Source organism: Phaethon lepturus, unplaced genomic scaffold, assembly GCF_000687285.1.
Source record: "Phaethon lepturus isolate BGI_N335 unplaced genomic scaffold, ASM68728v1 scaffold19356, whole genome shotgun sequence".
In the NCBI taxonomy this organism is placed as follows: domain Eukaryota; kingdom Metazoa; phylum Chordata; class Aves; order Phaethontiformes; family Phaethontidae; genus Phaethon; species Phaethon lepturus.
This window is the reverse complement of record NW_010547127.1, coordinates 2,506-26,381: the sequence shown is the minus strand read 5'-3', so window position 1 is coordinate 26,381 and position 23,876 is coordinate 2,506. Positions and strand designations below refer to the sequence as shown.

Below are 23,876 nucleotides of genomic sequence, written 5' to 3'. Positions count from 1 at the left end.
TGCGAAGGGGAGTTGTGGCCAGGCCTCAGTGGTTTAGTTTAGGGTCGGGGTGTGGGGCTGGGTCTGGGGTCATGGGTGAGTTTGGGGCTCAGAGGCTTCGTCTTGGGGCTCAGGGGGCTGCTTGGGCTCAGACCGGGAGTGACGAGGTACCTGGTTCTGAAGCTCGGTGGACTTTTCATTGTAAAGCACAGCAGCCCCCAAGGCGATCCCCTTCTCTAAAGCGTAATTATTCCCGACAGTGAAGCAGATATCCCCATCGATGTCGAGACGGTGACGCCCACGCCCGTGCCGCTCTATGACAACCAGAAGGCGCGCAGCGTGATGAACGAGTGTGAGCGTCATGTGATGTTCGCTCGCACAGATGCTGACGCTCCTCCACCACCGGACGACTGGGAGGAACACGTTAACAGGTAGCACGGGGATAGCAGAGAAAAGAAATTCGGGCACTAAACAGCCATCCTGTGAGTGATGGTGTGAGTTTTTTTTAGTGTGACTCGATACGTGGTGATGTTCCTGAACTGAATAATGCTCCAAGAAAATGAGTTTTGTGTCCAAATTCCTCGTGTGCCTGCTGTGAAAGCTGTCGAATTTAAAGGTAGAGGCTGGCCCAGCTGTTGAACCTTTACCACAGGCTTCGTGTGAAGCTCTCGCCTCTGCTTGGAGGAGGCTGGGGCAGCAAGTTGTTAGATTACACATAGATCTTCAGCCATATTCCAATGTCAAAAATTAAAAATGAGGCTATGCATTAATTCCACCCTATTAAAAACCCTCCCTGTAACTGTAGTCAAGCCAATTCACAGTCTTGATGTTACGAGGAATAGAGGTTTATTTTTTTCTGGACAGTTTGGCTGAGAAACATGCTGATATAACCTATGTTATATAACCTATGCTAAAAGGAATCGTTATTTTGGTCTCACTGGTTGCTTCTGCTGTTACTCTTGCTTTTCTGATGCTTGGATGTTCACCGACACACCCTAGGGGCATTTTAAAACCCGTTTTTTTTTTAATTGAACCATCCTCTAAGTTAAATCCCCGGTAGCGAAACTGACTTTGTCCGTAGCTGTAAATCGGTTCTTGAGGCTGCAGTTGCAGCCGATGCCCAGCTCTGCTGCCGACTGCCTTTGGGAACGGGCAGCAGCTTGCAGGACCTGATGTCTGTGTAACAACGACCTACGTTACCTCTCTGGTTTTCTCGACAGGACGGGTTGGACGATGGCCCAGAACAAGCTGTTTAATAAGATTCACAAAGCGCTGCAGTCTGACAGGCTGGCTCGCTTGGCTAATGAAGGGGTAAGATCTTTTACTTCCTATTTCACTTTCCAGCAGAGTCTCTGCCTGTGTGTTTTTATTAGTCCTTCCATGCAAAGCCTGACTGAGTCAAGATGAAAGTCTTGGCCTTTGTCTTGTGTAGTCTTAAAAAACAGGCAGCTCTGGGCTTGTCTGAGGCATGATTTTGTCCTCACTGTGAGGATCTTGGTCTTTGCTTGCTGCCAGAGGACTTTGCGCTGCCCAAGCCAACGCTTTCCTGTGGCTTGGGATGCACATGGCATGCTTAATTTTTCCCATGATTGTGTTTCTTTTTAATTTCCTGGTTTTTAGGCTTGCAACGAGCCAGTCCTGAGGAGGATAGCAGTGGACAAATGTGCTCGGAGGGTCCGCCAAGCTCTGGCTAGTGTGAACTGGGACACCAAACTGATCCAGTGGCTCCACACGACGTTAGTGGAAACCCTCAGTTTGCCAGTGCTGGCTGCTTACTTGGATGCTCTGCAAACGCTTAAAGGAAAGGTGATGAAAGGAGTGAAAGGCTTTGCTATCGCTTATGATGTTCTCCCTTTATAAAGCACGCTAAAGGAAGCTGATGGAGTTTTTACCCGTTGTACACTTTACACGTTTACACTCGCTGGAGTGGCTGTGTGCATTTTCTGAGTCCTCTCTGGCCTCCGGTTTCAGATCCCCACCCTGATCGACAGGATGCTGCTCTCCTCTACTGCGAAGACGGGGGCAGCAGGTGCTGAGGCTCTGTCTCTGCTGCTGAAGAGACCTTGGGACCCGGCAGTGGGTGTCTTGTCGCATAATAAACCGGTGAGTACCTTTTGGGGCTTGCAGGGAGTGAGGTCTGGTCTCGCATCAGCTTTATTCTTCCCATCCTTCTGCTGCCCTCTTCCTTCCGCCTCGGTCTTGCTTCCCGGGCTCTTCCTGCTAGTTTAGACTTACTCAGTGAGGGGGACTCCTGTTGGACGCGTTCCCCCTGTGTTATCCTGAGGTGGCTTTGGCTGGGGGAAAGGTGATCAATCAATGCGCTATGCAAGATCCCTCCCGCGTTGTTGTGCAGGCCAGGCTGGGCAGCGAGCTCTCGGGCAGGGAAGTTGCTTTCCCTTACACATCTCTCTGTTGAACTTTGTAGAGCAAATTGCCTGGTTCCCCCCTCATCCTGATTGCTTCCTCTGGACCCTCCAACTCCATGTTCCCCACTTCTCGACGGCACCGGTTCTGGCAGTCGCAGCTTTCCTGCTTGGGAAAGGTTCGTACGGCTGGTTTTGAAAGGAGGGAGGTTCAAACTAGCAGCTGTGCTAGACTGAAGCTGCTGAGCTTGTTTTTATAAGCCTTCAGCGCACCAAAATACTTGGCTCTGCTGAAAGCAGAGGCTGGCATCTGCCACCTGCGGTGTTTACCGTTTGAGATGCTGCACAGGGGATGACATTGCCCAAATCCAATGCGTTTGGGGTCTCTTGCCCAATAAAGTCAGCAGTTTAGATTGTGTTGTTACTGTTAGCCTAAGGAATCACAGAATCCTAGAATAGTTTGAGTTGGAAGAGACCTTTAAAGGTCAGCTAAGGATTGATGTTATTGAGAATTGACCGTTATTAAGGATTGATGAGTCTTGCGGTAGGAAGGGGTTGGAGGAGAGAGGCTAGAGGTCACCTTAGTCCTCTGCCTGGATAAAGAGCTGCTCACAGGCCTCCTAGTGAGGCAGATGCACTGGGTGTATAGGAGTGAGGTGAGTAGCAGAGGTTGTCTCTGTGGGGAATTCTCGATTTCCTCTGTTTTTAGTAGCTAGAAGTGAATCTCAGGGGTTAGGAGGGAGAGAGAAAGCACAAGTTCATGCATAAACTGGGTTCCAGTCCATGCCAATTGTTGTCGGCATCTGTTGACCCCAGTAATGCCTTCGTTATTTATCGATCTTTCATTTCAAACCGCAGGTGATTCCCATCGCCACCCACCTGTTGAACAACGGCAGTGGGGTGGGAGTGTTGCAGTGTCTCGAACACATGATCGGGGCGGTGAGAGGCAAAGTGGCAGAGGTACGTAAGAGCGACAAGCGTATTCGCTGGACCCTTCAAACTATTCACCTTCCCTGTAGGTGCTGTGCCACCCCAGTGCGACGTCCCGTAGGCTGTCCCTCTTCTCCATCGATGGCTTTTTTCTTTTCTCCCATAGATTCACAACCACTTTTCTCACAAGCCGATCATCCTGATCGGGTGGAACACGGGTGCCTTGGTGGCCTGTCACGTAAGTACCCGACTCCTTTCCATCCTCAGAGCCTGCTTGACAGCTTCTGTTCAGAGTTAGATTCAAACTACTGTTGCGTTTAAGGCTCTGTGGGCTGGTTCTTGTCCCTTTTTCCTTGCCAAGGCCTGGCTTTGAGATGGATGTCCTTTCTGGTCGTGGAGGCCATAAACAATTTGAGTCATTCAGTGTTTCCCCCCCCCCCCTTTTTAATCAACAAAACAAAATCTAAACATGCAGGATATTTCTGTGCCCGGCAGGAGCCTGGCAAAGCAACCTTCGCACCCTCAATGCACTTGACTGTCAGGATTCTGACTTGCTTTTTCTACCCAGGTTTCAGTGATGGAGTATGTCACTGCAGTTGTGTGCCTTGGATTCCCGCTTCTCACCGTCGATGGCCCCAGAGGGGTAAGGACCAAAGGGAGATGTAGCCATTTAAAGAACTATACTTTTTAAAACCTCCCTAGATTGTTTCATAGAATCAGGCTTGGAAGTCTGGTGATAATTGGAAGATTTTTTTTGAGGAATGTCTGTGTGAGTTTTATTTGGAGGAAGTGTGCCCTGCAGGTGGTACTGTTGTATCCCTAGTAGGATTCTTGATGTGACAGCAGGCGTGAGGAGTCCTGTGTCTGCTTGTCCCTGCTGTGACATGTTCTTGCAGCTCCTTCCTGGGGTCTTATGTGTGGGTCACTTGTTAACTGTGTCGTTTGGCATCAGAGATGACAGCTTGGGTTGATTTACATGGAGCCCAAGCTGCTCCTTCATTAGCTGACTGGCGTGGGAACGATTACGGTTGTGCTGATGAAATGGCTCCTTCTGAGTGTAGCGGAAATCTGTCTCGTTCCTGTACAGAAGGCATTTGCTGGAGCACGTTGCCGCTCTCGAGCGGAGTTTTCCTTGGGACTCTGTACGGCTGTGTAAATCTTACTGGGGGCTCACCCCAGGAAGCTTTGCTGTTGGTGCCGCTTCAGCCTTATCCTGGGTTTGTGCAGCAAAAGCTTGGAAGGAGGAACATGCAGTGAAATAGTGTTTCTGAGGGGGAGGGCATCAGTCTCAGCTGTTAATGAGTAACAGCACTGCGTACTCATTCCGCTTTTGAGTCGGTCTTCCTCACGAGATGTTTAAACGAACCGCATGGTTTATACTTCTCTTCTTTCAGGATGTAGTTGATATGTACTGGGATTGCACGTGAAGCGATGTCTGTCCCTGTGGCATGTGCCTTCCCTTTTTGGGAATGCTCATCTAATTCAGAAAGCCGTTTGGCTCCAAAGATGCTGCGTCCTGCATCGGTTCTTCCGGATTATGGTTTCCTCTTGCTCTTGCAGGATGTTGACGATCCCCTCCTGGAGATGAAGACCCCTGTCCTCTTTGTGATCGGTCAGAATTCCCTGCAGTGCAACATCGAAGCGATGGAAGATTTCCGGGAGAAAATACGAGCTGATAACAGCATGGTGGTGGTGGGAGGAGCAGATGACAATCTCAGGTAACGGTCTGCGAGATGGATACTGTCTTCCCAGGTGAATTGGGCAAGATCTGAGCATGCTGCATACAAAAAAACCCAACAAACAAAACCAGATTTGGTACTGAAACTATGGGAACTGCATTAAAAATGCTCCATCAAGATCAGCTTTGTTATTCAAAACCTGGTATGCTGGATAGAGGGTTGGTTTTCTGTGATAAGCCTTGCATCGTTTTTCCCAGGGGTGAAGTTAAAGATCCAGGGTACGGTGTGGTATGACACTAGAGCAAGTATTTCCTCTTTCATGCCACCCCTGGCTCTGGAATATGTAGCTTTTGGAGGCTGTGCACAGAATTGGGGTAAGGGAGGCTGTAAGAGCCTTGCAGGAGGCAAGGAGGCTCTTAAGGTTTCGTAAACTTTGGAGCTTGTTCTCCTGTCGCGCTTGTACATGTTTGGAATAACTGCACCTGAGCAGGTTGTGTATTCAAATAGGGTTGGCCTGATGCTAGAGTCGTACCCAGCGGCTCAGACAACGTCTTGGAGCACTAGATAAGTCGGAAATCTATAGTAGGGATAATCAGTAAAGGAGAGGAAAGAAAGAAACATAAAGGTCTGATACTGGGTCTGAAGACAGAGCTCTGAAGGGAAGGAACTGTCATATTTGCATTGCAAAATGCTTTTGGGATGCTGGGCCGTTTTCCTCGTCATCAAAGTTTGTCTTGGCACTCCTGAGGGATGAATCTCATCTTTCCAGTAGACGGTGCTCTTGAGTTGTGAGCTGACTGAGCTGGCTCTTGCCTTGCTCTGTGTCTAACTGGGTAGGGGAGCGAGCTTGCCATCGCTTGAATATGATGATGTGAGTGTGGACGTGGAAAACCAAATGTGATGACTTCCATCTGTTTGGTTTTTTTTAATAGGATAAGCAAAGCCAAAAAGAAGACAGAAGGCCTGACCCAGAGTATGGTGGACAGGTGCATCCAGGTAACCACAGAAACCTTCCTTTTATGCCTCATACTTATTAAAAAAAATAATAAAAACCTGTGCTGAAATGTCTCAGTGACCACAAGTTATAACCTTACTGCCAGGATTGGTTAGATTGAAGGTAATCAATCTCCTGAGTGGGATTTTGAAGTGGCTGTCTCTGTTCGGGGGGAGAGATGTGAGCTTCCTGGCAGTGCACCTTCAACAAAGAGCAGTTTTCAGCAGTTTTCTGGTACATCTGCCGGGGAAGCAAGCAGTACTTTTGGGAGCGTTGGAGAAACCATCATGTTTCTCTCCCATGTGTCAGAAAACAGTGGAGTATGAGCTTTAATGAGAAAGCCAAGGTCTGTCTGTAATTTAGGGTTTCTTTTTGCGGAATATTAAACCTAGAGAGCCGTATCCGTTTGTCCCTTTGGGAATCTTTTGTTCTTTTTTTGTTTCAAGCTGTGAAGATCAGTTGTTTAGAGACCTGCACACCACTTAATCTCACTATTTGTTTCATCCTTCCTAGGATGAAATAGCTGACTTCTTGACTGGAGTCCTCACCCGAGCAGAGAGCCATTCAGGCTCCGATCCACGTGACCTGGATGCTGAGAAGAAGAAGAAGCCACGCGACTCAACCAGGAGGGATCTGTCGTTTGACTTGCCGGAAAGAAGCAGCAGGCCTGCCTCGCCGGCAGCCAAAGTGCCCGCCTCGCCTTCGGGCTCGGAGGTGGGGGCTCTCTCTGGGATACTTTGAGCTGGGGAAGGCTGAGGTGGTGTGAAGAGATGCTTTTGTACCACTGAAAGATGCGGCGAGAGATGTGATTAGTGTTGGAAGAGGGAGGTGAGAGGATATGGAGAGACTAATGGCTTGCGGTGGGGCAAACGAACCTTCCAAAATAGATCTGCTCCAGCAAAAGAATGCACGTTCTTGCCCATGTGCCTCTACGCTCAGAGTTATGGCTGCCTTTTAGGGAAACTTGGGGGTAAGAGGTGTTCCTTCTCTTCGAGCAGGACTTATCCAGTGTCTCCAGCAGTCCCACTTCAAGCCCCAAGACTAAAATGGCCGCTGTGTCCTCCATCCAGAAGCCCAGCCAGATCGGCACCACACAACTGCTGAAGAGGCAGGTGCAGAGGACGGACACTGTCCTGACTCACAAGCAGGCGCAAGGTAATGCCCTACACCTTTCCCATCCTCTTCCCTCTTAGCGTCTGGATTTTGGGCCTTTATCTGTCCTGACGTGTGTAGGTTTTTGTCTTGCTGAGTCCTGTCTTGAATTCCAAGCTTCCTGTGGCAGCTTGCTCTACAGCTCGGTCCCCCGTCACTGTCATCCAAAGGCCTGTGGAGGGTTGAAATTAGGTTGGAAATGGTGTTTCTGCAGCTTGCGGAGCCCTGCTGCTCTTCAGAGTGGGCAGGATTTTCACTTGCTCTGGCTGACAAAATCGCCACGTAGCCATACTCCTAATTCTTCTTCAAGTGTGAGCCCCTTGTCTGGTGTCTCATATCCTTGAAGGAGGGAGACTAAAGGTACTCGGGAGATGATTTAGGCTATTGAATTGTGATTGAAACAGTGGGGCTTGGGTAATTACAGAGTCATCTTGCATCAAATGGCAGTGGAAAACCTGAATAAGAAACTAGCTTGAGCTGTGGGGTTTTTATGTCCTGTTAGAGGCTGATTAAAAACCTTACGGTGCAGCTTCAGTCTGATTGTGAATGCTGTGAATGTAGGTAATGGTTTTGTTGATGATGATCTCTCCTGGCAAATACCAGCGGCACCTGAGGAGTAGTTCTCTCCTTATTTCTTTGCTCAAGACAGACCTGAACAGGCTTGTTGTTGTCTCCTGCAACAGTGTGACCCTCCACATTCTCTGAAGTCTTTCTCTAACTCGGGGGTAGACTCCAGGGGGAAGTTGAAGCTTGGAGGTGTTGGGTTGACCGTTGGACTTGATCTTAGAGGTCCTTTCCAACCTTAGTGATTCTATGAGTCTATAGTTTCTCAGACCACAGACTAAAGAAATCTATTCCTTTGTTGTAGTTGAGGGAGGAAGTTTCTAGATAGGAGGCAGGAGGAGGGTCTGTGGAGTGAGGCGTGTTGTGGCCGCCTTGTTTTGTCAGGAGCGCTGCTGCAGCGTGGCTTCTGGCCTGCTTTCTGTGGCCGTAGCTGTTCAGGGATGTGCTGGCTGACCTCTCCCAGCTGCTCTCAGCTTCGCGGCGCAACTGCTCGGTCACGCTAGCTGTGCCTCTCGCAGCCAAGCCTGCTCTCGTGCCCTGGGCGCCAGACCTTTTCCTGATGGCTGTGGGGCTGGAGAGGGCTCGTGCTGTTGGGACGTGCTCTCTGTGAAAGCCGGGATGATGCCCCTTCTAGTGTCGGACGTGCTACGCTGCCGTCCGGAGAGGAGGTCGGGGTGTCTCCATTGTGCCCTGTGGCTGGATGAGTCATGTCTGGAGCTCTCTACCTGCTCGGAGGTCTCTGCCTGTGGGTCACAGTGGTGTCCCTGGAGTTCCCTGTCCCCCTCCAGAGCCGGGCTGTGATACTGTAATTCTCTCTGATTCATTTCAGCTCAATTCGCTGCTTTTCTGAAACAAAACATGCTGGTGAGGAAAGCTCTTCCTCCTGGCACCTCTTCATGTCTCTTTGGTGAGTATCTCCTCACTTCTTGCTGTCTCTCTCTCTCTGCCTCCCTCCTCCTCTCTATCTCTGCTACTTTCTTTCATCATCTTCCTCTTCCCTTGCATTGGTTTGGGGATGTGGCCCAACGTGTCCCTTTTCTCCCTGCTTTTTTGCTTTCTCGTTGCCGTATTTGAAGCTAAAGCAAATTGCTAGCTGAGAGCATTAACTTTTCCTGAGCTCTTCCCCTTTCCCTGCTCCGCTGAGTAAATGCTGCTCTCCGAGCTGTGTAGTCTGGCAGCTGGTTTGTTCTGATGGACTAAAACTTTGTGGACAATGCGGTGACTTTTTTTGCGATCGTGAGTTTAACCCTTTCCTGTGCCGAGAAGGGGATGTGAACACCAGCCTGAGAGACTGTGTGTGTTGGTGGAGCGTCCCAAACACATGGAGCAGCGAAGGGGTGGTCGATGGGAGCAGAAACGAGGGACTGCCAAGTGACTTGGCAGGGGCAGATGTAGACAGTGGAGCAGTGTTTCTTGGCCAGAGAGAGTTGGAGAAGAGCAGAGAGGTCAGGGAAAGGCGTGGCTTTGGGAAGACGGTGGTGTGGTGGGAGGGGGGTGGCATCTGGACCAGGAAACATGCAGAGGTGAGCAGTCTTCAGTCCTGTGGTCTCTCATGTTGGGTGCTGGAGCACGCAGAGAGGTGGACCTTAGTGTGTGCAGTACTCTGAGGGTTAGGGATGGAGGGGTGAGATCTGCTGTGTATCTAAAGATACACATCTCGAATGGCAGTGACTGTGTGGATCTGGGATTAGGAGAGGACTAGAGGTTGAAATCCAAGGCTTTGGGAGGCTGTGGCGTCATCACATGAGCCGTCGGTGTCGGTTCTCTGTTTGAGTGACCTCAGGGTGCTGAGAGCGTTGACGTGGGTGAGACCTCCCTCTCTGCAACACCCCGAATGTCCATGCTTGTAACTCGACAAGGCAAGTGCTGGATGCAGAGAAGCTGGTGGTATTTTGGCATGCTGTGTAGAGAAGGCTCCTAAGACGCAGACTCCCTGCTTGTTCTGAACGCACATGAGAGACAGTCCAAAATGCCCATATGCAACTGTGGTAACAAACTCCTGAGGCAAGTATTGGCCCGAGCTGGTTGTTTTAAAGGTTTCTTTCTCCCTGGAGCCTTGTTTTGTGCTCTCCTCTGTGCGATGAGGTTAGCCTGCGAGTGCACATGAAGCCCTGTGCTTATCTGGAGTCCTCCCACCCAGTGTCTGCTGGTAAGAGAAACCACAGTGGATGTTTTCCCGGCCCGTGGGTAGATGGGGAGAGGCTGGCACCAGCCTGGCCTGCCTTTTGATAGGATCAAAAGCCGATTAAGATCTCTGGGCTCATTGCTGCGTTGGCTTGGCTGCTTGAGCCGCGAGGTAGGACGCTGGGGCACGTGCATTGGGAGCGTTCATTGTTGTTTTGGGAGCGGGATGCTCTTCCCGAACACGCAGCCAGCCCTTGGCGGCAGGGATCTGTGTGCCCCTGTGCGAGCAGAAGCAAGCTCTGCTCTCCTGCGGCGGGGACACGGAAGGACGTTGGGTCGCTGCTTGCCGATGCTTTGAGGGGCACCTAATGCCAGTGCCTGTGCATGTGCCGTTTCACTGTCCTGCTTGGCTGGTGGCACTTGGGGGGCTTTGGTGCCTGCGGTTTGTGCACATCTGATGAGGTCTCCGGATGGTGATTTGGACCACGCATGTTTGCAGGTGGATGAGAGGCACGGGAGCATTGCACAGGTGTCACGAGTTAACACGCTCGAGCCACAAGTCCGACCATTGATTGCTTGCGCAGGAAGCTTGGCGTTTGTCTTGAGGACAAGAGGGGCCCCGAAACGCTTGGAGTCGCCTGACATTTAGGGATTTGGCTGCAGTCTTGTCCTACACTCACAGTTCAGAGATGTGATATGCAGGGAGCGAATACATACATACACGTGTATATACACACACATGCACATCCACATCGATTTTATGTAATACATCCTTACCTACATACATATATAAATTAAAAGGTATGTACATCTTGGCCTCTAGGCGGCTGAATGCACAGCGTAGCTGCCCAGGACCATCTAAAAAGAGGGAGTTAGCTGGCTCAGCAGCGGTCTGCAGAAGCTCTCGATGGAGAGGGCTCTCTGTAGCTTTGAGTGAAGGCCTTTTCCCACTTGCCACAGATGATGGCATAGCGGCGGCCGCATTTCTGAGCGCTGCCAGGCTGTGAACATCGCAGCGGGAGGCAGATCTGCACCCTCGTTTCAACCTGGTCTACCAGCATTTCAGGCTGGGGCCAGATGATCATACGCCAGCGGTGGGAGACACGTGGAGAACGGATGGGCAGGATGTGGCAGCTCGTGACTGTGTTTTGTTCCTGGGCTGCCCAGAGGTGCTTGTTGTGGGTCCTCTGTGCTTTTTAGGATAGCCCTGGCAAGCTTGTGCTCTAGGCAGGATGAAATGGATGTGACGGGTCAAGGACACGGCAGCAAAACGAGCCGTCGGTGCGGAAGAGGATTCTCAGCTGGTGGCTTTTCTCCCCTAGTTCCAAGCAGCGTAGGCTGTGTGGGGGCTTGGCTTTGCTGCAGCACCTTTAGTGCTCACGGCTGCTTCGCTTGGTGCCTCTAAGAAACCTGTATGCTTCAGTCCAGCTCCTGGACGGCCAGTTGGGAGCACTGGAAGGGATGTGCTGAACGACAGGCATGCAAATACCTGTGCTGGTGTGTCAGAGGAGCAGGCGGGCTGAGCTCTAATCCCAGCATTGGCAGCGTGCCAGCACCAGCTCTGCAAGTCTCTGCACCCTCGTCCCCTCACCTGGAAATTAAGGATATTGCAGGGACCTGATGCCAGGATCGATTATGCTGCGCTTTGAAATGAAAAGCGTTTATGTGGTATCGCTGTAGACATCCATTTGTCTTCGCTGCAGAGGCGAGACAGACTTCATATGCTGTCCTGCCTTAGCCTGTGAGTAGCTTAAGCTAAGTCCTGACGCTAAGACAGCAGCTTAGGGCACTTGGAATTCAGTGTAGATGGTGAAAAGGAGAGGCGTGGGTTCCTGGTGCATGGGAGATGGGCAAGGCTGGCATGGAGGGAGCTGTGGAAGTGTGCATGGGCATGTGTCCCTTCTCCACACCTTGGTGTGCACAGTGGAGCAGCACTGACCTCGAGGGATCGGCCGTCAGTTTTCAAAAAGCTACTTCTGTGTCCCCTAGTTCCAGTCTCCTCAGAGCACTCGGAAGGGGCTGAGAAAGATGATGTGCGTATGCAGCTGAAGAGGCATCAGACCCCCAGCCCGACCCAGTGCACCAAATCCTCCAAACGAGCCAAAATCAAGGTGACCATTGTCTCTCACGGAGATGCTGCTGGCGTGGGGAACGGAGCACCCCTCACCACCCAGGCAGAAAGTGAGTTGCCATTGCATAGCTGCTTTTTAACCAGAAAGCGGCGTCGTGGCTGTGCTCGACCTGCTTCTCTGGGGCACGGTGTGGGGAGGGGGCTGTGATTTTTTTTTTTTTTTTTTTTTTAAAGTTTATTTTCTCTTTGGAGGAGTTAGCTGCAGAAAACAGACAGGGGCTCAAGGTGTGAGTGACTTGGGGATAGTCGGGGAAGCATGGGGGCTGACAGCAGCCTGGAGCTTGGCAGGAGCCTCTGTTTTCCATAGCAGTTGGGACTGCACACTCCAGCAAAACGCTTGACTGCGGCCTTGTGAGCTGCGAGGCGAATTTTACACCTTCCTCTGAGGCATCGAGCCGCTTCTGGAAGCAGCATGCCGGTCCTGGCGGACCCCTTGCTCCGAGTAGGTCGTGTGCATCTCCGGTTCTGCTGCCCACCTCTGCGACTCCTGCGCGAAGCTCTCGCCTGGAACGTGCTCCTGCTTTAGGGATGACAGCGGTGCTCCTCCCTCGGGAAGACCTTCGTGCATTCAGACTTCACGACTCAGCCGAGTGCCCTGCTCTGCTGATCCCCTTTGAGCCTGAAGTCTGGCACAACACGTGTGTGTTTACACACGTATAAACAAATTGCAGCTCCTCTCCTGCCTCTGCAGCTGGGAAAACCGGCTGTGACACGTGTTGCAGAGGTCCCTGCGGTCCAAGAAGAGGTGATGTGCTCCGTCTTCTTCCCCTTGAGTCTTTCCAAGGGAGGCCAAAGGCATCCTTGTACCTGAAGGATGTTGCCTTGTTTCCAGCTGTGCTGGCATACACGACTTCCTCACATCGGAGTGCAGAGCCCCAGATGTGTAAAGCAGTTGCTCGTTATTAGCATTAGCTCGATGCAGTGCAGGACTGGAAGGTCAGCGTCTCCATTCTGGTAGGAAGTCAGAGGTTTTCAAAGCTGAGGAATAATTCTGCTCCTTTGGAAGCATCTCTCGGTTACGTTAACAGTTGTTTTGAACTGTGAAAATGAACTAATAAATACACGTCCTTTTTTAAGGTTACAGTTTATCTTCATAGAATCATCTGGCAGCTTTGGAAATCTCTGGTTTCCAGAATCTTTTTTCTTTTTTTTTTAATTTTTCAAACTTTACTTCTTTTCACAGAAAGGAAATGAATTGCAGAAGTAAACATGAACCAAAACAAGAAATCCCTCTTACCGTGTGTGAGCAGGAGGAATGCGCAAGACAAACGCAGTTGTATCCCAAAACGCCGCAATAAACAAATATTGTGACTTGTCGCATCCCTGTGTATTTTGTAAAGTGTCTCTAAAGAATGCTTACAAAATCGATCGCTAGCGACCAGCCAGATCCGAATTGATCGGCTGAGGTGGTAGACCTGTGGACTAGGATGGATGGGATTAGTGGCGATAACGTTTAGGAGAGAGATTTGCATTTGGTGGCGAGGGCCTGAGATTTCAGTGCTTACAGATTTTGAAGCTGATCCCTTCAATCCTGTCTGTCGTAACGCTTCCACAACGGCAGCTTTCTGGTTTTTATTCTCTGCTCTGTTTGATACTCCCGATCTCCCGTAGCGCGGTGGCTGGAGCGTGCGTTCATAAACTCAAGGTTTCCTTGAGAAGATGCTTTGTGAGCAGGATGAACCCGTGGACTGCAACGCTGTGTCTGTGGGTAGTTGTGTGAGAGAGGGGGAATCCCTAAAGACTCGTGGAGGAGAGACAGAGTGAGGTTTCTTCTCTTTCTTTTGCAGTTGTCGCTGGAAAGCCGGTCCCCATGGCTGTCGGCCAGTCTGTGTCAGGCGCAAAGGAGCTGTCAGGACTGCTCACCACCCCCAAGTGAGTGCGACTTCTGGTTTTTAGACGCTGTGGGTCTTTTTGACAGGCTGCTGATGGGAAGCATGGCAACAGGGTAATTTCTGCATGTGGAGCTTTCTGGTATCTTGCTTCTGACTGGAGTTTTCTGGAGTGCAGGAGACTCTTAGGCTCCTGAAAACTATTTGTCAACCAGCAGTTGAGTCTGAGAATGGCAGAAATGGGCAGAAGTAGAAGGTATTGAGGCTCTTGGGCTATGTTTCCACATGGTTTCCCAAATCCAAGTTTGCTTATCTCTATCATTTGAACGGCTGTGGTGTCTTTGCTGGAAATTCAGTGTTGTCTTCAATACTTCCCTTCATTCCCTCTGACAGTCAAGTTTGTTTTTTTCCCCAAGACAGGGGATAGAAGCCTCAATATCGGCTCATAAAGTTGATTAACAGGACATGGGGATTTCTGTTGGGGAATGAATCTGACGTTGACATTTCACATTGCTGTTTTCCCTTTTAATTCAAACCAAGCTTTGGAGAACTGGACTCTGGCTGATCTGGGAAGGGAGAGTAAGAAGAGCTGTTCTCAAATAGAAAGTAGGTTTTAAACAGGAAATGTTTCACCACGAGGTAGATTTGCTTTTGTGTAGGGTGACGCAGCCCTTCCAGCATCTAGGTAGGCGCACACATGATGAAAAGCTCACTTCCAATTTGGAAATATATGAATTTTGCCACAGGTGTCCCTTGTTCTAGCTGCTGCAGTGGATGTAGGGGAACTTCTCTTGCTTTGGGTTTTTTGTAGCTCTTCAACTCCCTGCCTTACGCTTCCAGGAGTCCCGCTTGGTTGCGTTAGGCCAGTGACAGCTTGCTGTCAAAGCCATCTTGCCTTGTCCTGTGTAGTTTATCGCTAACCAGCATCTTCCTCTTCTGCTTACTTTGTAGGCTGTGTTCGGCAGCAGAAACTTCCTCCACGAGTCCTGCCGTGATCCCCAGCAGCACGGCGCCCAGCGCCTTCCATGCCCTGCAGAGCAGGCTGGTGGCCAGCAGCACCCACTGCATGCAGGCCCAGCCAGCCAGTACCCTCCAAGGTACCTGCCTCTCTCCGTGTCTCTCTTGTGAATGTAAAAGGTAAACCAGGTTCAAAAGCAGTCGGTGGATTTTCTTTCTTGCGTTCCCTGGTTGCTTTGGGTTTGGCTGAGGCGACGTTTGCGGTGCTTTGCTATTGCAGAGATCCAGTGGGCTGCTATCGAGTGAGGCTGAAGGTGCAGCAGGCGACCTGTTAATTGCGTCATTTGTATGTAATGATGCCTTGAGATACCTAAGCTGACCTGGGTTTCACAGCTAACCTCGTTTGTAGCTGCAGCAATGAAATGTGCGTGTAGAGCAGCTAGGAGGATCCCCGCTGACCGCGAGGCAGGCTGCTTGGGACGCTGCTCTTTAAAGAACAGTTTTGCAGACACCTGCCATACGACAGACCTGGAATTTTGTGGTGGTGAATTCTCCGAGCCTGATTTCTTTATTCTGTCTTTTTCTTTTTTTTTCTTTTTTTTAGGAACAGCATCTGCCAGCAGCCTGCTGCAAGGGCTGAGCTTCAGCCTGCAGGACATCGGGACCAAGTCATCAGCCCTTCCTGCCAGCGTGGCTGCTGCTGGGCCGCCTGTGCAGGTATGCTGCCTGCAAACAGCAGACATCCCTCTCTGGAGGGAAACTGGAGGGTAAAGCAGTAGGAGTCAGAGGGAACCTAGAGAGGTCATGTTTGCTCCAGGACCAGAAGAGATGTGGGACGTTAGGTGTGAACTGCAGCTGAAATGATGCATCCAAGCCTTGGCTGTGCGCCGGGGGCTAAGGGTTCCTGTAAGTGGCATGAAGTCTAGGAAGCAGGGCTGTGGGAAGTCCTTTCTAGGTGGCCACCTAGAAGATGCTCAGAAGGAGTTCAAGAATGGACTGGGGAGGATCAGCGATCTTTCTCCTTCTTGTTCTTCTGGAAAAATGCATGCCTGTGACCTCTGAGGCAGCGCTCCCCATCCCTTCAATTTGAGGCGACCTCACTCAGAAGGGGTGGCTTCATTAGAAGTAGAGCCAGAGTTTCTCCCGGTCATGCTTTCAAGTTGAAATGAGTATGTGCAGACTGGCAGGGACAAGTTTACTTGCACTTAGACCTGCTCGTGGCCACCAGAACGAAGTGTGGAAATTTGGACCCCTAAAGACCTCTGGCTTCTGCAGGAGGGATGGGCCATGCCATCCTGGCACCCCTTTTCCTTCCAGGTACTAAGTGCTTCTGCTTCTCCTTCCAGACCTCAGCTGTGAAGACGCCTGCGCCTATCCAGAACCTGAGTGCCATCACCACTGGCACGGGCACAATTGTCCGCACCATCCCGGTTGCCACCTCTTTGTCTCTGGGAGCCTCAGCGAGCGGAAAGCCCACGGCCATTCACCAGCTGCTAACAAACGGGGGACTGGCAAAGCTGGCCAGCAGTCTCCCTGGCTTGGCTCAGATCTCCAACCAGGCAGCAGGTGATGGAAAAGGGGGACAGGCATGCGATGCAGGCGCCTGGAGCACCCCATCGCCCCAAGACGGGTGTTTCCAAAGCTTATTTTGTCTTTGAGCCGTAGCTATGGACAGCTGCATGCGCTAGCAGTTTCTGAGCAGCTGCCTTTAATGGGAAGAGGCTTCTGATGCAGCCCCTGGTTGGTGAACGTGGCCTCCGCAATCCCCATGTCTCAGGGATGTTTTGCTCGTGTGTTTTGTAGGCTTGAAGGCCCCGACGACCATTACCGTGACGCTGCGTGGGCAGCCCAGCCGCGTGACCACGCTTAGCCAGGCTGCGATGGGGACTGTCCAGCCCCAGCTGGAGGAACAGCCGATGCAGACGCAGGCACCTCAGGTAACTTTTGACATCTTCACTGTAGAGAAAGTGTCCCCTGCTGCTCTTCTGAGCTTTTTCTGACCGTTGTAGTCAAGGGCAGATATAGCTGTCCTGGGGGAAGTGTTCTTGGTCACATCTCTTGGTGTCAGGAGCTTTGTTGCTTTGCTGAGGCCACACAGAAAGCATAGGAGAACCCAGGTCATCTTCGTGTCTCTTAGGGGCAGGGTCGACTGTGCTCGATACCGTGCTAGTACAGCACTGAGGAGATCTCCAGCTAGACTTTGAAAGCTGACGTCAGCATGGAAGTTGTTACAGAAGCTCTAGCCTTTCTTGGCAGTAGCAGGTTTTGGTGGGAGGAAGAAAGCTGCTTGTAGAGTGTCTATCCCTTGCCTATTCAGGCAGGAGAGTGAGTTGGCCGTGCTGTCTGGAGCCGTACTCCTCTTGGAAATGCTGCTTCTGACTGCTATTAGATGGCCTGATGTAAGGCTGGGCCCTGTGGGTGTCAGGGATACTGTTGTATTTCCTCCTGCAGCTCCTGCTCTTTCTCACTTGCCATGCTGTTGAAACCCATTCATGAAGGGCTGAGTGTGTGCTCCGAGGTTGTATCTGTTCGATACAGACCTCCATTTGGAGGTGGATCACTGGCAGTAGAAAAAGCTCTTAGTATTTGGACTCTCAACACGTGACAGGTACTGTCTCAAGGATCTTGGCTGCCTTCCTGCTTTTTAGCTTAAGTCTTGGTGCAGTTGTGTTGAAAGCATGGGATTCCAAGTTGGAGAGGGTCTTTTTGGTGTTGTGAACATAGTGGTCTTGGGTACTGTAATGTAGACCTCTCAATCCCAAATCCTGGAGGTAGGGGTGAATTTACTGTGGGTGTATCCTTGGGCTCTGTCCTAAACCACTGTCAGTTTTGAGATGGATCCATAAATGTGAGAGTGGAAAAGTTGGCTCTGTCTCCCTGCACCGGCCAGTGGGTCAGCGGTGGCTGTGATGTACCATCAGCAAGGTTGACCCAAGCTCAGATGACTTCCCCATGGTCCCAGCTCTGGGACTGTACAACACTTGGGCCTCTTGGCTTTCCTGGACATGGAGATGTAGGAGAAAAAAGGCAGCACAAGCCTGTGGTCTCCTGCACAGGACTGAAGGAGGCACTGCAGGAAAAGGGCTGCTGGTTGTCCGAGTATATACTGAGGGCTATAACTGACTGTCCAACAGATGCTGAGTGGTGATTTGAGGCAGGCATTTGCAGGGAGAAGGTAGTTCAAAGAACGAGCCAACAAGCTCCCAGAATGATAAATGCTGCAACTTGGGCAGTGGGATGGGTGTGGAGCATCCAGTGGGGATCAAGCTGCAGTCCCCAACAGGGATTAACAAGCTGGCACTGAAGGCTTAGGTTGCCAAGATCACTCCAGGTTGGCAGGTTTTGTTGGTTTTTTCTCTTACATGTGATTTTCCTACTTTTGATAGCACTAACGCAGGTCCTGGGCAGGAAGCTGGTGTAGAAGAGGCAGAGCAATCTTTGCTTTGTGGTTTTGGTCCCTGTTGCTGAGGTGGCTCAAGTTGCGGGCAGCATCATGGAGGCAGGAAGAGTGCTTCTACTCCTTGCTGCTGGCAGCAGAGGCTGTTTGAGGTTGCTTGAAGCCCTGAGATATATTTAGGGAGGCATTACCCTAAGGGTGAAGCCTTTGGATGGAAGATGCTTAAGTATTAACAGCAGCAGCCATAAATCCTTGATTTGTCCTGCGCTGCTTTAGAGCTGGCATTGCATCCAGCACTGCTGGTAGTTTCCATGCAGAGTCCTAGTTAAAGCTCCCGTTCGGGAGCCATCCATCTCCTTCCTCCCTTGACTTTTCTGTGTTTCTTTCAGTCACTTTGCTAGCGCGACAGAGCCTGCGAGCGTTGGCAGAGCTGAGCTTAGAGCTGGCTAAGGTAGAGCTTGGAAACGCAGAGCTAGTGTCAGTCAGTGCAGATCCCACCTAAGCAGCGGGTGAGTCGCTTTCGTAGATCTGAAACTCTTTGTCCACGTTGGAGGCAGTTTTTGTGCTCTTCAGAGGCCGTTTAAGAAACCGTTGGCACTAGTGGGCTTTCCTTTATGTCCTTTGTTACCTTTGCGAGACGCTAAATAACAGCACACTGACTCCGCAGCGTAATGAAATCTGGTACAGATCGACTCCAGGGTTAAGGGGTTCACGTACGGGTTAATGTTTTAAGGCGGTGGCACTTGGAACTGGGTATTGGATCGTAGCTGTGACTTTTACCTACAATGCTGAGCTTGTGTGTTAAGGTAGGGTTTAATTGTGTGGCCAACTGTGAGAGTTGCTTCAAAAGCAAACTGAAAGCTGGCTTTTACAGGAAATGGAATGAGCTGTGTGTTTTTGTAACTAATTATAGCCCTTGACATCAGCTCATGTGTACCTTTAGCACATAGGATTACGTAATCTAGCAGGGCTTCCTGTAAAAGAGCAAATTTACAAAAGGCTTTGGGGGATAACACTGAGAGCTTAAACTCTTGTGTTTTCAGAAGTAGCCAAAGCAGTTGTCGGTTGGGTTCCCTTTGAAATTCCAGCTGACGGCTCCACTGTGCCTGTGCAGGAAGCGTGAAGCCCACGCATCGGCTGTGCGCTGTGATTTTTAAACTCTGGGGGCTGGGGCGATGCCTGTAGCAGCTGAGATGCAGTTTGAGTGGGTAACTTTTTCCTTCCCTCGTGGGCATTAAACGGGAGGCGGGAGACTGAGGAATCTCCCTGGGGAGTTTGGTGCAAATGCTTTCTGTGAGTAGCACAGTAAGAAGAAACAAAAGTGTTTGGGTGGCTTTAAAGTGTAAATACAAGCGAGCTTCTGCTACTCTTTTCAAGAAACTGCTCCATGATGGTTTGTACATTGCTTTTTGTATGGGTTCCCCCCTGCAGCGTGGTTATATCCTGATATAGCTCCATAAAGTGTGGAGCGATGCTGATGCTGGATCACGCTCTTGTTTTCTACTTAGCAGCATGAATATTTATGTTGCGATGACCGGAGCTGCAAGCTGAGGCGTCATGGTTTGAGCTTTGGGCAAGGGTCTCTGTCAGATGGCATGAGGAGAGCTCTGACTCCAGCCCACAGCTGGCTGCTGGCAGTGGATGTGCTGTCAGCAGGCAGCAAAACCCCTTTTTTTTCCTGAAGTCTGACCCTTTCGACTCCCAGGAGCAGAAATATTAGTTATAGCTAACGGAGCACAGTTAAATTGCTACACAAGGCGTGGAAAAGCAGGCTGTGACCTGCATGGGCATCAGGTAGCGGGGAGCTCAGGCTTGATCTCAAGTGGTGCTTAGCAGTGCTGGAGGAAGGCGAGCAAGTTGGCTCAGAGGATTCTGACCGAAGAGGTGTGCATCTGCTTTTGTAGCTGGAAAAGCTGCTTTGGCGCTTGAATTGTGTCAGCTCAGGGCTGCGAGAGCTCCCAGGGAGAGCGCAGGAGCACGTGCAGTCGGCTCTCTGCAGTGTCACATTGCAGATGCACCGGGAGAGAGTTGAGGCACGTGAAGCTGACCCAGAGGTGTTTGAAGAACCCCTCGGATGGGAGAATTTCCAGGTATTTCACTGAAGCTTGTCGGTGCTCTCCAGGGTGTGCTGCCACCTGCCTTAGGACACAAATCCAAACTCCCCATTTGTCCCAGTCTTGGATATCTGGTGGACGCTGGTGCCGTGTAACCAGCTGGTCCTTGTCAGAGGGGCTTGTACGTCTTCGTCAAGCAAGAGGGGCAGCTCTTCTGATGCAGAGGATGGTGTGTGCTCTTCCCAGTTTTTGCTGGGCTATCACTGGTAGTAGCACGTCATTCTTGCAAGTGGGTCTGTGTGATGCAGGAATCGTTCTTGAGCTCCTGGCTGTTGCTTCACTATTGCTGCAGAGGAAAAAACGAGAGCAGGACTGATGCCCCTGACAGCCAGAGATGGGGATACAGCCGTCCCATTCTGCTCCAGAAAAAGGCAACGAGTTTGTGCCGGTCTCAGCCCAAGCACTGGCAGTGGTGTCGGTGCTGCAGATGACACCATTGTGCTTTTAAAACACAGATCTCTGCGGATTTTCTCTCGGTATGCATTTTTCCTTGAGTTTGGCAGTGACGGGCTGGAGTGAGCGCAAGGCTAGAAGAAGCAGGGCGAGGGCATGCTCTGATCTTATTTATTTTTTTTAGGTGAGGGCTAGTGCAGGTCCCGAGGATTGGTTGCATCCCCCTCCTCAGCACTTCCAGTAGCTCTCCGTTACTTTAACCCTTCCAGGCTCCAGACGGTGCAGTGGGGAACCTGGCCGCCCCAGCTACCAGCGCCGCCTCTCCTGGCAAGCTGCTGTCTCAGATGGATCTCAGCAAAGCCCAGGCTGGCGCAGAGATGGCTCCCGCCGACCCTGCGGCACTCCTGACCTCCGCCGCGGCAGCACCCGTAGGTGAGGCGCATGGCAGTCGTGGGGCGCGGGCAGCCGGCCTGGGGGGCAGAGCGGGGGCCGGGGTGGGGGCCTGCTGCCGGGCGCAGCACCCGTAGGTGAGGCGCATGGCAGTCGTGGGGCGCGGGCAGCCGGCCTGGGGAGCAGAGCGGAGGCCGGGTTGGAGCCATGCTGCCGGGTGATGTGTGCGGAGTCACTCCGGGGAATAGCTGCCTGAATTACTGCTTATTTTTAAGCCTGTTGCTTTTTTTTTTGGTTTGTGTTTCATTTGTCACACCCCCCTTTAAGTTAGATTCCCCCGTGCTTTCTTTGCACAAGGAGTTTTGGCTCGATGCAGCCGTGTTTGAGCCGTTGATGAAGAGCAGGGTGTGAAACTTGAGCCCAAACACAGAAGGGATTATCTGCAGCTTGTGTTTAGGGCCCCCGTCACGCGCTCGTAGCACTAAGCACTCTCCCTGCTGCCCACGTTTATTTACCTTGCCTGGGGTGAGCAGACCCATCCAATTACAGCTAAATAAATATTGCAGAGCCACTACCCAGCCGGTAGCCTCAGACTTCAAAAAAATAAAATCGACCCAAAGCAGGGATGCGGTCCATTGCATCCTCAGAGGCTTCTGTACCAGAGAGCCCGCTGCCAGCTGAGCCAGTGTTTTCATCGTCCTCGGTCCAGCTGGTTTCCAGGCAAGTGGCAGGGTGAGCAGTTGGTCACTGCTCAGGCCAGATCTGGCGGAGGAAGTTCAGTGGGGCTGTGGCAGTTTCCCAAAGGGCAAACGAGGAGCCTTTTACCACCCAGGTCGGCTTTCCTCCCAGACGTTAAACCCAGCTGACTGACCTCTGCAGACCCTCGAACTCTGCTTTTCTCCCGCAGGACTCAACAGGGAGGTGCAGAAGCACTGGGCTTAAGCCTTTTTCTGTGTGTTTTTTCGTGTTCCTTTTGTTATTGGTCATAGCTAGTGGGTGAAGTTAGATCTGCGGAGAACTTGACCTGCTTTCGCTGGAGGTTCAGGTTGGCTTTGTATCCAGCGGGGACGACTAGTTTGTAGGAAAGCTGCTGGAGCAGCAAGGTGGACTGGGGTTGTTAGCGCAGAAAACTTTCCAGACTCTTAGTTTCGTGGAGCGGTCGTTGCCGATGCCTTAACAGCATCATTGCGTGTCTGTGCCACTTCCCCAGCCCTCGTAGGGGTGGCTGGAGTCGCTTGTTCCCGCCGTCCTCCTGCCCTTCCAGCCTCCCTGATTCCCCCCAGGGTGGTGGGGTCGGTGGTCCTGGTAAGACGATCAGTTGTCAGCCTTCGCTCCATGCCCCGCCAGCTCAAGGCCCTTCATTTTGGAGAGTTCCACGCGGTGCTGGTTGTGTTCGCGGCATCCTGTCGCCGCTGATGAGCGTGAGCGACGCTGCGGTGCATCTCTGCCGCTGTATCGGAGAGGTGCGGCGCCGTGTGCCAGGTGACCCAGCGTGGCTGGGCTTTCCGCTTCTCGGTGCGGGCTCCTGAGGGACGGAGCAAGTGACCGCAGGAGCAAACCATGGGCTGCTCCAGGCTGGGGTCTTTCTGGCCAGCGTTTCTTTAACCAGCAGCGGGTCTCCAGGCTTTTTGCCCCATCTCTTGAGCACATCTAACCCCGGTGATTAGATTTCAGTGAAGTCTCTCTCCCCTCTGTTGCTCTCTGGGCTGTGGCTACTGTAGATGCAGCTGGGGAGCCAACTCGGACAGCGTAACCACCACGATGCAGCCTCTGCCGTTGCCGTAGAGCAGAGAGGGCTTCATTTCAAAAGCCTGAAGTCTTTTAGCTGCCTCCTGGCTGTGGAGCGTGATGAGGGTCTGAGCCCCTCCAGCGCTGCTGGAGATGCCAGAGATGAGCAAGAGCTTGACTTGAACCGGGCCACCGAGAGCAACGTGAGCTTGGTGTGGTCAGCAAGATGGAGCTAAGGCTAAGGAAGAACCATGACACCCTGTCCCAACAGGAGGGCACTTTTTGGGGGAGAAGATCAGACACTGGAGGAAGAGAGGGGCTCCCTTGGGGGAACTGAGTGGTCTAGAAGGGCAGCGGTGCTGATGGTGCCCAACTTTCGTTGTTGTGGCTTCCTTGCCCAGGCTGCGACGGCGCTGGGGTTTGTTTTGGGGTCTCACCCTGCAGTGCAGACAAGGCCAGGTCTTTCTGTTCAGTCGGGAAGCCTGCGAAGACGACGCTGCGGCTGGGGGCTGCAGCCCAGGGTGGGCACCACGTCCCCACGGCTGCTGACCGTGCTCTCCCCTTCTCCGCAGTGACCACCACCAGCCCCATGAAGACGCTCTACGTCATGTCGGACGCCAAGCTGTCTGCGCTTACCAAATCTGTGATGGGTGAGGCTACCTCTGTCCCCCTCAAACTGCCAGGCATCCAGCCTTCCTCCTCTTCATCTGCCAGCTCTCCCACTGGCGCCGTCACCTTCGCCACCTCCCCCCTGGCCGGTGCCCCCAGCCCTCCCGGCAGCCTGGTACACTCCAAGGTGGGACCTGTCCTGCAAACCGCTTCCAAGACCGTCATCCTGACCTCGACGCTGGCCACGGTGAAGGGCGATGGACCCCTGGGGCACATCGGGGAGAAGGTTGGCCTGACCAAGAGTGCCACAGCCCTCGGCCATGCTCTGGGGCCAGTGGAGACCCTGGGGAGGGTTCCCTCCGTGGTGGACGACGGGAGCACCATCATCCACACCAGAGAGGCTCTGGCCAACAGACACTTGCTGCCCCAGGGTGTGATGCCAGGAGCGGCCGGCACCACGCTCATAACGCTGGGCAGCAGCCTGGCCAGCTCCTCCATCATCGCCACGGCGGGGCCCGCGCTCAGCCAGGAGCCATAGGGACC

At 52.0% G+C, this 23,876-nt stretch overlaps 1 protein-coding gene across 1 annotated transcript; it reads left to right on the top strand.

Annotated features, from left to right (window-relative positions):
• Nucleotides 1-246: 246 nt before the first annotated feature.
• KANSL3 (KAT8 regulatory NSL complex subunit 3) lies at nucleotides 247-23,756 on the top strand. Its single transcript, XM_010289547.1, has 20 exons — nucleotides 247-410; nucleotides 1,200-1,290; nucleotides 1,600-1,785; nucleotides 1,951-2,082; nucleotides 2,405-2,521; nucleotides 3,201-3,302; nucleotides 3,439-3,510; nucleotides 3,841-3,915; nucleotides 4,833-4,990; nucleotides 5,884-5,947; nucleotides 6,459-6,659; nucleotides 6,944-7,100; nucleotides 8,491-8,568; nucleotides 11,775-11,966; nucleotides 13,704-13,788; nucleotides 14,697-14,842; nucleotides 15,307-15,419; nucleotides 16,049-16,268; nucleotides 16,506-16,639; nucleotides 23,297-23,756. Exons 1-20 carry the CDS (start codon nucleotides 322-324, stop codon nucleotides 23,297-23,299), a joined length of 2,415 nt encoding a protein of 804 aa, XP_010287849.1. The 5' UTR covers nucleotides 247-321; the 3' UTR covers nucleotides 23,300-23,756.
• Nucleotides 23,757-23,876: the final 120 nt, after the last annotated feature.